Source organism: Dryobates pubescens, chromosome 8 (assembly GCF_014839835.1).
Source record: "Dryobates pubescens isolate bDryPub1 chromosome 8, bDryPub1.pri, whole genome shotgun sequence".
Classification (NCBI taxonomy): domain Eukaryota; kingdom Metazoa; phylum Chordata; class Aves; order Piciformes; family Picidae; genus Dryobates; species Dryobates pubescens.
The window spans coordinates 26519818-26532613 of record NC_071619.1 but is presented as its reverse complement, the minus strand read 5'-3'; the positions used below and the strand labels follow the sequence as shown (position 1 = coordinate 26532613).

The 12796-nt window shown below is 40.0% G+C and overlaps 1 protein-coding gene across 1 annotated transcript in view; it reads left to right on the top strand.

The window, feature by feature from the left end:
* Positions 1-12067, top strand: part of BMPR1A (bone morphogenetic protein receptor type 1A) — an 81002-nt gene extending 68935 nt beyond the window's left edge. The window contains exons 6-13 of the mRNA XM_054163414.1: positions 875-974; positions 2042-2141; positions 2944-3088; positions 3730-3922; positions 4290-4587; positions 5220-5395; positions 9036-9166; positions 11034-12067. Coding sequence (XP_054019389.1) covers positions 875-974; positions 2042-2141; positions 2944-3088; positions 3730-3922; positions 4290-4587; positions 5220-5395; positions 9036-9166; positions 11034-11159 — 1269 coding nt within the window. The 3' untranslated portion in view covers positions 11160-12067. The remainder of the gene's footprint in view (positions 1-874; positions 975-2041; positions 2142-2943; positions 3089-3729; positions 3923-4289; positions 4588-5219; positions 5396-9035; positions 9167-11033) is intronic.
* Positions 12068-12796: the final 729 nt, after the last annotated feature.

Genomic DNA, 12796 nt, shown 5'->3' with positions numbered 1-12796 from the left:
GTTGAAGAGAGAATTTTATAGTCTGCCTGAGTGATCTGAGTAGTTTGTTTTAATGCATAATTTCTTGATTGTTTTAACTTGGAATTTCTTGTTTTCTTCAATTCATTTGACAGAAGAGTGTAATCATAAGGAGTTGCCTTTCACAGATTACACAACAGCTCAGTTGTCTTATGAACATGTACACACAGTTTATCAGGATGTGTATGTTTTCCTGTTCAATGTATAATTATGTTTTTTCCTTTCTAGGATAGTTATGTATCATTAAATGCCTGAGTACATAGCTTGCTTTTAAAAGCAGACTTTAGCTGTTAGAACTGCTGTTAGAACTACTTTATCTGTTACAGACGTTGGAACTAAAACCACGGTTAATAAAGCAAGGATTTGTTTAGAAGACCAGGATGTGGCACTAACCAGACAAGTTAATATTGCCATGCAAGACTGTATTTTGCTTTTTCTTTTTTGGCATTGATTGCAGTAAACAAAGCTTTCAGAGGTAATCACCAGATGGGCTCCTTCCTGCTTTCCCCACAATGCTATCACGGTTTGGGTACTCAATTTGAAATCTCTAGGATACAAGTTTCTATATAATGTAGCTGTTAGTAGTACTGCTTTTTGGAAGCACTGCTGATTTCAGTTACAGCTGTAAATGTTTAGGGTTACTGCAGATCAGACCTGAGGTGAAGGCACCTCATGAAATTGTTCTTGTGTTTGTATTAGTGTCCTACTGTCAGATAGATTTTCATACCCCTCCATCTTTTGTATGGTGTTTTGAAGATGCTTTTTAGGCAAACAATACTGCTATGATGGTGAGTGCATCCTCTGTTCTAACTGATCCCTTCAGAATGTGACTTATTACTCAATTATCCTTCTGCAGGACTCTCCTAAAGCACAATTACGTCGAACAATTGAGTGCTGTCGGACTGATTTCTGCAATCAGGATTTACAACCAACGTTGCCACCACTTGATAGCACAGGTAAACATCTTCTAGATGTTCACATTGCTACTAATAAATGCTTTGCAGGTTCTGTTCCTCCCAACCAACAGCTAAAAGTAAAGAGAAAATATAATTATTGTATTGCACAATTCTGTTTTCTGTATTAAGATACAAAGCTCTGTACTTCACTTTGTATGTTCCCAGTTTTCTTTTCTGCCACTTCCAAGTTAGTCTTTTCCTCCAACAGCCACTCCTGGTATTTTTATCCTCTTACTCAGTTTGTTCATATCATGATCTGCATATGATCTTTTGATCTGTTTTTATTCTGTTTCTACAACCTGTTTGCTTTTCTGTTGAAAACAGTTTTCTTATTATCTGTTTTCTGCTATGAGTAATACATTTTTTAAAAAAGTATTGTGACATTGTGAACTGTTATCTACTGTAAATTCATTCTCTTCTTTTTGTAGCTCCCAGTGAAAATACTTTACGCACTTATTTGTTGCTTGATAAGTCCTATTGGTTTAACAGTTTCTTAATACCTTCTCAGAATAATTCTGCTCTAAGTCCTTCATTTCTGTTTCTAAGAACAAACTAACTAGATACAACCAAAACCAACAACTTTCTTTCATTGCCACCTTTACTAATGTAAATACTTTGATACTAAAACACTATACATTTTGTGTAATTTTATATCAATTCATATGTTATGCATCAGCAGTCCTACAGCTTTCTGGTATTTTGTAAGTGGCCCCACATCCTGTCACAGAATCAAAGACTTGGTGAGGCTTGGACAGGACTTCTGGAGATCATCTTGTCCAACCCTCCTGCTCAAGCAGGACCACCCAGAGCCAGTTACACAGGACCATGTCCAGATGGTTTTGAATATCTCCAAGGACAGAGACTCCACAACCTCCTTGGGCAATCTATGTTAGTGTTTAATCATACCCTCACAGTAAAGAAATATTTCCTGATACTCAGGCAAAGCCTCCCGTGTTTCATTTGTGCATGTTCATATACACAGAATGTGAAATGATACCTAAATAAAGTGTTTAAAATAGATTAATTAACAGACTTTGCAAACTTTCCCTTTTGTTTTAAAAACATAGACGGACTGTTTGATGGCAGCATTCGTTGGATGGCAGTGTTGATTTCTATGGCAGTCTGCATAATTGTCATGGTCATCTTACTCAGCTGCTTTTGTTACAAGTAAGGAGAGCACTCTGCATTGTTTTTTGTTTCTCAGATCATTGTGAACAGCACAAAAATAGATTAGAAGTGAATCCACTGTAATTTAATTTCATGTTTCTGTGAATAGCAGTTTGCATTAGTAGGTAATTGAAATGCTAACAGCATAGAATTCAAGTGAATTTGATCTTTGCCTATGGAGTGTTTACAGTTTTCTAAGCTACATATAACTTCGATGCTATAGCATTCAGTGAGCAGGGATATCTTAACGCTTTTTATGTGTTTGGATCTTCAGTCACTTTTGATAGTTAAATTCCATCTACTTCTGAGATTATCTAAAGTGACATAGGAGTATTTTATAATTTTCCTTTTCTGTTGTTTCAAAACTGAGTAATTGACCGGCTCAGCTATGGCAATTCATGCAGGTGCAGTTGAAGAGACTATGCCTGCTTCTCTCAGCCCCAGCTCTGTGCTGGAGGTGACTGTTGTTCTAACAGTTTCAGCAGAATTGTGCATGCATCAGCCTCATCTGCCACAGTTCAAGGTTCGGTCTGTTTGTTTAAAACAAAGCCAGTGGTGTTACACTAGTAACACCAGATGGGAGCTGAGCACTGAAAATGCTGGGTTTCTGCCTGACTCATAGTAAACTGACATGCTTCTACATGCAGTACAACTTCTTAATATTAATGATGTAAGCTGCATTTCTGGAAAAAAGGGTGCCATAAAATCTGACCACTTTTTAAGAAAATTTATACGTTTAAATATCTTTTTTCCTAGCTCAATTTAGTACATAGAGCTCTGCTTAACTTCTGTACTTTTTCAGGCATTACTGTAAGTCAGTGGCAAAGAGGCACTGTTATAATCGTGACCTGGAGCAAGATGAAGCATTTATTCCAGCTGGGGAATCCTTAAAAGACCTTATTGACCAGTCGCAGAGTTCTGGGAGTGGATCGGGACTACCATTGTTGGTAAATCATAACCTGAGATTTTTCTTCAGTGAACTTGTCTCTATCAAATGCAAAGTATGGTTTGTACTTAACACCTAGAACTAAAATGAAGCATAGAATTAAATGATAAGTGATGGAATCTGTTGACATGAGCAAGATTTAAAGAAAACTTAGAGCCCACAGACAGTAAGATAATGCAATGAATAGATAATACAAGTATCAAATTGAATGAACTCAAAGGTTATTTTTTTTCCTTGGTGTCTACTATCCAATAAAGTAGATTTTCTTTTTATTGGCTGGTAGTAGTTCTTAGTTTTGGATTCACCATCTGATACACTACTTGCATAAAAACTAACCAGTGAGACAATTTAGTTGTTTATAAAATAGAAACAAATACAATGCAAGAAAGTGCATGTAAATTAAAGAAGAAGTTGAGCGGATTTAATATTTTTGGATTTGTTGTACAGTTCTTGGAAGGCAGCAATAATGACTTTGAAATGGGACTGGTGGAAAACGGTATAGAACAAATTTTACAATGTGATGAAAATTCCAAATGAGCCAAGCTTAAGAGCAACTTGGCCAGGTGCTTTTGGTTGATTGCTGGACCTCCCCCTTCACCTTCCCCTCATTTCTTTTAATGAATTCTTTTTTTTCTTTCCTAGGTTCAGCGCACTATTGCCAAACAAATTCAGATGGTGAGGCAAGTTGGAAAAGGACGATATGGTGAAGTGTGGATGGGCAAATGGAGGGGTGAAAAAGTTGCAGTCAAAGTGTTTTTCACCACAGAAGAAGCCAGCTGGTTTCGAGAAACAGAGATTTACCAAACTGTTCTAATGCGTCATGAAAACATCCTTGGTAAGGAAGCAGTTTGGCAGGTGGAGAGCTTGTGTGAGGGTGAAGCCTCGAGGAGGAATTCTCAGTGGGTGGCTTGAGTGGTATATGGGGTCTTCTATGGTACAACCGGAGGAGTGTCGCATAATATATGCTAATAAAGCATTACTGAAAGAGTAGAATCTTCCTGCTCTTGGCAGGAAACATGTCTGAAATCTCTTTGCTGGAAGACTGGAATGGTAACCTCATGCACAGTAAAAGACAGCTTTTACATTATTAGCTTTAATAAGGGAAATAGAGCAAGAACTGTCTTGCATTATATCAAGAGATCCTATCTGTTGCATTAAAAAATTATGTACAAATAAATTGTGACTTTGTTTATATTTCACAGGCTTCATAGCTGCAGATATTAAAGGCACTGGCTCCTGGACACAGCTTTACTTGATTACAGATTATCATGAGAATGGATCATTGTATGATTTTCTGAAATGCACTACGCTAGACAACAGGGCTCTCCTCAAGCTGGCATATTCTGCTGCATGTGGTTTGTGCCATCTACACACAGAAATTTATGGGACACAAGGCAAGCCTGCTATTGCACATAGAGACCTGAAGAGTAAAAACATCTTGATAAAGAAAAATGGAACCTGCTGCATTGCTGACTTGGGTCTTGCAGTCAAGTTTAACAGGTAGATTAACAAATCCTCTGTAATGTTTGTAATTGTGATAGCACCAGATACCCAAATAAGATGGAATTGTTTGGTTGCGTGCTTTCAGGCTTTTACAGTTTGGAGAGTAAAATACTGTTCTTCCTTTGAATGCTGGTAAGCACTGAGATGAAGATAGGTTAAGAGAACAATGAAAAGGCTCTTTGAGGAAAATAAAAGTAGATTTGTAGAGGAAAGGAAGAGGAGAGTGATTTGTTACTCAAAACCATCCCTTCATGGTAATCACTATCATGTAGTTTCATTATAAATTAACTCACTGAAAATTTGAACAGTATGAAGGGTCTTGACACTTAATTAAAGAAGTAATGTTGAAATAGTAATTGGCTTTTGCTAAATAAGGCCCAAAAGAAAGCATAAATCTTTTTGCAAATAATTTTCTGAATTGTTAACAAATATCTTTATATTTGTTTCTGCTTCATTGTTTTTCGTATGTGTTGTAAGTGTAGTATTGAGAGAAAAATTAAAAATAATCAAATTTGCAAATGGGAGCTTGGCAGCATAGTGGTTGCATCATAGAGGATGCTCTGTCTTATAGTCCACCATACCATGTCTTATAGTCCACCATTCACTAACTTACTAATATTTTCATCTAGTGACACGAATGAAGTTGATGTTCCCTTGAATACTAGAGTGGGAACAAAACGCTACATGGCTCCAGAGGTCCTAGATGAAAGCCTGAATAAAAACCATTTCCAACCATACATCATGGCTGACATATACAGTTTTGGGCTGATCATTTGGGAAATGGCTCGGCGCTGCATCACAGGAGGTAAACTTGGAAATACTCTTTATAAAATGCATCAGGCCAGGGTCTCACTTTAACAACGCTTCTCCAGGAAGTAATACATGACAAGCCTGCTATACCAACAGGTTTGCATTCTTTAGAAACAGTGGAAAGTGACAGTCTGTCTAGATTACAGCTTGAAAATCACTGATGTGAACCTTTTTGGTTGTTACAGTTAAGCATCTGGAGGGTAAAGGAGCCCAAGAAAGTTCCTCTGAGCCCAAGATAGGTGTTTCCTTGAGTGAAAAATCAGGTAGATGTGCCAGGAGACCTGCATGAATGAGCAAGGAACTTCTGAAGGAAATCTCATGAAAGAAAGATAACTTAGAGTTCATGGAAGAAGGGACTTATCACTTGGGAGAACTATAGAGTAGCTGCCAGGGCATGTAGGAAGGCAGCAAGGAAGGCCAAAGCCCTCTTGGAATTAAAACTGGCAAAGGAAGTAAAAGAGAACAAGAAGGGCTTCAAGTGTATCAGTAGGAAAAGGAAGTGGGGCCACTGCTGAGCAAGGAAACAGCCCTGATAACTGAGGATGTAGAGAAAGCAGAATTGCTGAATACCTTCTTTGCTTCAGTCTTTACTCCTAAGACTGAACTCCCCTGTGAATTCCAGACTCTGGATGAAGAAGACTGGAGCAGGGAAGACTCTTCCCTAGTCAATGAAGACTGGGTTAGGGATCAGTTACCTAAGTTGAATATTTGCAAGTCCATGGGGCCTGATGAGATGCACCCAAGAGTGTTGAGAGAGCTGGCTGATGTTGTCACTCCACAGCTCTCCATCATTTTTGCAAAATCATGGCAAACAGGAGAGGTGCTTGAGGACTGGAGGAAAGCCAGTGTCACTCCAGTCTTGAAGAAGGGCAAGAAAGAGGTTCCAGGAAACTACAGACCAGTGATCCTCACCTCCATCCCTGGAAAAATGGTGTGTCTCATTCTGAAGGTCATCTCTAGGTTCTTGGAAAAGAAGATGATGATCAGAAGTAGTCAGCGTGGATTTACCAAGGGGAAATCATGCTTGACTAATCCGGTAGCATTCTATGAGCTTGTATCTGAATGGGTAGGTGCCGTGGATGTAGTCTGCCTTGACCTTAGCAAGGCTTTTGACACTGTCTCCCATAATATCCTTGTGAGTAAGCTCAGGAAGTGTGGGATAGAAGAACAGACAGTGAGATGGATTAGGAACTGGTTACACAACGGAGTCCAAAGAGTGGTGGTCAATGGTACCAAGTCCAGCTGGGGAGCTGTAACTAGTGAGGCTCACAGAGCCCTGGAATGGGCTCCCCAGGGATCAGTGCTGGGTCCAGTCCTATTTAACATCTTCATCAATGACATTGATGAGGGTACAGAGTGTCAGCAAGTTTGCTGTCAGTACCAAACTGGGAGGCTTGGCTGCTTTGCCTGAAGGCTGTATGGCCATTCAGCAGGACTTGGACAGACTGGAGAGCTGGGCAAAGAGGAACCTGATGAGGTTCAACAAGGATAAGTGCAGAATCCTGCATCTGATAAGAATAACAAGCTGCACCAGTATAGGTTAGGAGATGATCTACTGGAGAGCAGCCCTGTGGAGAAGGACCTGGGATGGTGGATAAGAAGTTATCCATGGGACAGTGATGTGCTCTTGTGGCCAAGAGGGCCAATGAGATCCTGGGGTGCATTAAGAGGAGTGTGTCCAGCAGATTGAGGGAGGTTCTCCTCCCCCTCTACTCTGCCCTGGTAAGACTTCACCTGGAATATTGCATCCAGTTCTGGGCTGCCCAGTTCAGGAGGGACAGGGATCTACTCGAGACAGTCCAATGAAGGGCTGTGAGGATGGTTAAGGGACTGGAGCACGTGCCCTGTGAGGAGAGGCTGAGAGCCCTGGGGCTTTTTAGTCTGGAGAAGAGAAGACTGAGAGGGGATTTAATAAATGTTTATAAATATCTGAGGGCTGGGTGTCAAGAGGGAGGGCGCAGGCTCTTTGCTGTTGCACCCTGTGACAGGACAAGGGGTAATGGATATAAACTACAGCACAGGAGGTTCCATCTCAACGTGAGGAGGAACTTCTTCACTGTGGGGCTCCCCAAAGAGATTGTGGAGTCTCCTTCTCTGGAGACTTTCAAGGCCCATGTGGATGCATTCCTGTGTGACCTGCACCTAGATTCTGTGGCTATGCTCTGGCAGGGGGCTTGGACTCGATCTCCAGAGGTCCCTTTCAACCCCTAACATCCTGTGGTTCTGTGATCTGGACAAGGGGATTGAGTGCACCCTCAGTATCTTTGCAGATGACACTGGGCTGGGAGGGAGTGTTCATCTGCTTGAAGGTTGGAAGGGTCTGTGGAGGGACCTGGGCAGCCTGGATCAATGGGCCAAGGCCAACTGTATGAGATTCAACAAGGACAAGTGCTGGCTAGTGCTCATAACATCCCCATGCAGCATATACACTTGGGGCAGTATGGCTGGAAAATTGCCTGGCAGAAAAAAACCTGAGGCTGCTGGCTCGCAGACAGCTGAACATAAACCAACAGTGTGCTCAGGCTGCCAAGAGCATCCTGGCCTGTATCAGGAGCAGTTTGATAAGCAGGACCAGGGCTAGAGTACTGTGTTCATTTTTGGGGCCCTCCCAGTATGAGTTGCTGGGGCTTGTCCAGAGCAGGGTAATGAAGCTGGTGAAGGGGCTAAGAAAAGTCTTCTGAAGAGTGGCTGAGGGACTTGTGGTTGTTTAGTCTGGAGAAAAGGAAGCTGAGGAAGCAGACCTTCATGCTTTCTACAGCTACCTAAAGGAGGTTGTAGTGAAGTGAGTGTTTATCTCTTCTGCTACTGACAGGTGATAGGACCAGAGGAAGTGGCCTCAAGTTGCACTAGGGGAGGTTTAGACTGGATATTATAATAGACTATGTCTGTAAAAGGGTTCTGAAACACTGGAATAGGCTTCCTAGAGAGGCATTTAAAAGACACACAGATGTGGAACTAAGGGCTGTGATTCAGAACTAGACTTGTTAATTAGGTAGTGGTTGGACTTGATGATCTTAAAGGTCTTTTCAAAAAAAAAAATAATTCTGTGATTCTGTATTTGGCTTTCTTTTTTTTACTTGCTCAAAAATCTAGAGTGTCTGGGTTGGGAGAAATAGTTGGATGCATGTGTTTCACCTATGTGCTGTTAAACTTAAAAATGTTATTGGTAAGATACTATTCTTTTGTTATACTGTCTTGTGTTTCTGCTGTCATTCAGTTTTCTCCTTACATGTATTTTTGAGACTCCTCCTTCCTTTTCTTTCATTCTCCTCTTGTGACCTTATTGATCTTTACTTGTATTCTCTTCTTCCATCTTCCACTTTCTTCTTGTTTCTTTGTAGCATATAATGGATTAGAAAACATTAAATTCTACATTGGGTGTCCAAGTCCAGGGAACTGGAAGGAATTATTGTATCTATTAAGCTTAATGTTTATAATACTGAAGCTTTTCTTGTAAATGTCTGATTTCATACAGTGAACTTTTCAGCTTTGTATCACAGTATAAAAGCACACTGAGTTTGCCTTGGCACACAATTGAGTTAATTTTTGCTTCAGACTAAGGTAATCTGAGAGTAGATGCATGATTTATTTGGTCTGTTTTTTAATTGTTCTTGATCTTTCACAATTATTTCCAGGTATTGTTGAAGAGTATCAGTTGCCATATTATGACATGGTGCCAAATGATCCATCCTATGAGGACATGAGAGAAGTGGTGTGTGTCAAACGCCTACGCCCGGTAGTCTCAAATAGATGGAACAGTGATGAAGTGAGTATGCTGAAAGGAAAAACCAGTTCATTTTTTTCATTAACTGGGCAGGGTATTTAAGTTTTAAAAAATTGAAAACATTTTAAAATAGGGGCTACATTCAGACATTCTGGTACTTGAAAAACCTCAGAGGCATAATAGGAAGACGTGTTTGAATCTCTGAATACCCTATTTTTGTGAATCTTTTCAGGGATCTGAGGGAAAGATACACTTAAGCAGCATCCAAGTGTATGAATACTGCTCTGACTGAGATCTTCTTTTTAGATAATGGAGTATTTTGCACAGCTTTTGATTGGAACTAAAACTTACATGTTTTTAACTTACTAGCTCATATGTGATAAACCAATAAGATATATATATATGAGATATGAAATATAAATCAATGCATTTGTGTTTGGTGGGTTTTGGTGGGGTTTTTCTTGTTTGTTTGGTGTGTGGTTTTTTGTTGGTTTGGTTTGGTTTTTGGTTGGTTGCTTGGTTGTGGTTTGGGGTTTTTTAGATTAAAAAAAAAAACACCACCAACTAACTGCTACGTTCCAGGGCAAGCCATGATGTAACTAAAATACTAACTTTAAATGTGTCTTTAAAGGGCCACAACATGAACATAGAAACATAGAATGCTTTGGGTTGGAAGTGACCTCCAAAGGTCATCTAGTCCAACCCTCCTTCTGTTAGCAGGGACATCCTCCACTAGATCAGGTTGCTCAGAGCCTTGTTGAGCCCAGCCTTGAATATTTCCAGGGATGGGGCCTCACCTACGTCTCTGGGCAATCTGTTCCACCTAGGCAGTCTGCTCCAGAGTTCCACCACCGTCATGGTAAAGAGTTTGTTCCTAACATCCAGCCTTAATCTACTCATCTCTAACTTCAAACCATTGTCCCCTGTCCTATCACTACAAACCTTTGGAAACAATCTGTCTTCACCCTTCTTGTAGGCCCCCTTCAGGTAATGGAAGGCTGCTATTAGGTCTACCCAGAGCATTCTCTTCTCCAGGCTGAACAACCCCAGCTCCCTCAGCCTTTGTAGCAGAGGTGCTCCAGCCCTCTGATCATTTTTGTGTCCCTCCTCTGGACCTGCTCCATCAGGGCCATGTCCTTCCTGTGTTGAATTGGCTTCCTGGGCTGCAAGTGCACATTGTGGGCTCATGTCCAGCTTCTCATCCATCAGAACCCCCAAGTTGTTTTCTGCAGGACTGTTGTTAATTTCATTATCTCCCAGCCTGTATTGATATCTAGGATTGTCCTGACCGAAGTGCAGGACCTTGGCTGAGCCTTATGAGATTCTCCTCAGCACACATAGTAAGATGTAACTATTTCACATGGCAAGCTAGATATGCCATACCCTTTCTTCCCAAAATCCATGGCTCTATTAGGAAATCCCAGTTTTCTCCAGATTATTTTTTGACAGCTAAAAAAGCATTTTCAGATCTTAATTTTTAGCGCAGAAGTCCCTACCAAAAGCTTTTCTGCCATCTATATGGAGGTTTTTCTGCTTATTGCTAGATTTTTTAATTTATTGGGTTTTTTTAACCACTGTTCTTGAGTTGTGATGATAAATTCTGGTAGTGCATCTTTGTGAAACTAAAGAAGCACTTTAGTTAGTTCCAGCTACTGTAATGCTAGGCAATGAAGCAGAAGAAAAAGGATTTGAACATAGTTTGTTGTTTGGGGTTTGTTTGTTTTGTTGTGGTTTTGGCTTTTTTTTCCCCGTTGATCTGTTTATAATAGTTCTCTGTCACCAGTTTTGCAGAAAGTTTAGAACTTTCAACATTGAAGTTTCTAATTTGGGCTTGACAGCAAACCAAAATATTGTATACCTTGGATCTGTCACTTGTTACAATACTGTTCCTTTGGGTTTTATTTTGCAGTGTTTAAGAGCAATATTGAAGTTAATGTCTGAATGCTGGGCTCATAATCCTGCCTCAAGACTCACTGCCTTGAGGATCAAGAAGACACTTGCCAAGATGGTGGAATCACAAGATGTAAAGATTTGACATAGTAAATGAACATTGGAGAGCAAAGCTGGACTCCTAGATTTTGTCACTCAAACATGGGTGAGACCTATGTGGAAAGAGGAAATAACTGAGATTCAGTGTATTTTCTCAGCACACTTCTACAGGCTGCTAATCAAATCTTTCAGTACTTCATGGACTGTGGTACTGAGAGCCTCTGTACACTACATGCTACATATATGGACAGCCTTGATAAAATACACATTTTGGTTTTGTTTGAGCTGCATTGAGACTTCAGTCATACTTAATGAGTCTCCAGTAAAAACTCTGGGTACTGAATTGAATGTTCAGGTTACAGTGCTTTCTGTGAAAGCCTAACAAGCTATATGGATTCAACAGAGATGGAGGATATAAGCTTTTTTTTGCTTTCTACCTGATAAAACCTAGTCAATCTATACTAAGTTTTTGTGAAACAGCCTTTAGGTTATGAATTTTTTTGTGATACTACTCAGTTTAACAGTTCCTTATGCCTTTATGTGTATGCCAGGATTTTTTTGCTGTCATATGGAATAGGTAAGAAACAATTTAAATGAACAAAGTTTTATGGTCAGAGCTCCATGTGTTTTGTGGCTCTGCAACCAGGTATTTGCTACAGAATTTACTCATTGCCATCATCTTCCAAAATCTCAGTTTTAACTTGATTTCTGTTCTTGTTTTGGTCACAAGGAGAACTGCAAAAAAATGTGAAATACTAATAAATTAAGGAATGCCTACCTTGCTTGAAACAATCTCTCTAGAGGTATAGACTGCCTTGGTCATCTCACTTACAATATAGTGGGCTTCATAATTGGATGACTATGAAATCTGCCCTATTGTTCACAATGCCACATGCAACCAGAGTTTTTTGCTATAAAATACTTTACATCTCAACAGAAAGACCATTGTTGATGTTTTTTAAACTTTCTGCTTTGTTGAGACTTGCTGGTAGGTATTTGTCATGCTCTGAACTTTTTTCTGTACAGGAGGGAATCAGCTGTAGGATCACTCTTTTTCATCCTTTGACAAAATTTAGGCAGAAGATAAGTTTTGAAAGGCTTGACAAGAAGTTGGATTTACAGAAACAGGAAGTCAGGAAGTGCAGGCTGGGCACTCAGAAGAGTAGAGAATACAGTGAAGGTCAGGACTGGGAGAACTGAATATTTGAATAGCTGAAGATAAGATCCACATATGCAGAAGATTTTAACCTGGGTTGCCCACAGGAGGCCACATCTGTTGGCCACTTGGTGCACAGTTACAAGTTCAACATTTGAGACAAGGTAAATCAGTGGGAAGAATAGCATTGAAAGATAATTCATGAAGAGAAAGTAAGTTAATATAACTGCAAAATTTGATCTTATTGTGCCAACTGTTTGGTGTGCAAAGGAAACTCAAGTTCCCTCCATTCCTTCTCTGATCCAGACAAGTTGGTTAAAAACCAGAACCCCTCCGTGAGGTTACTCAAAAGGCCGAATTACTGATTTATAACTCCTTTGGCACTTTTGCTTTGAAGTTAGAAAATAGTACCGTAACTCAAGTTGAAGCTTCAAATGAAAGAATCACCTAAAGAATTAAGATACAGTATTGGAACCATTGAACCTATCTGATAATTTAAGTGCCTATAACTTTGTACTGTAAATCTT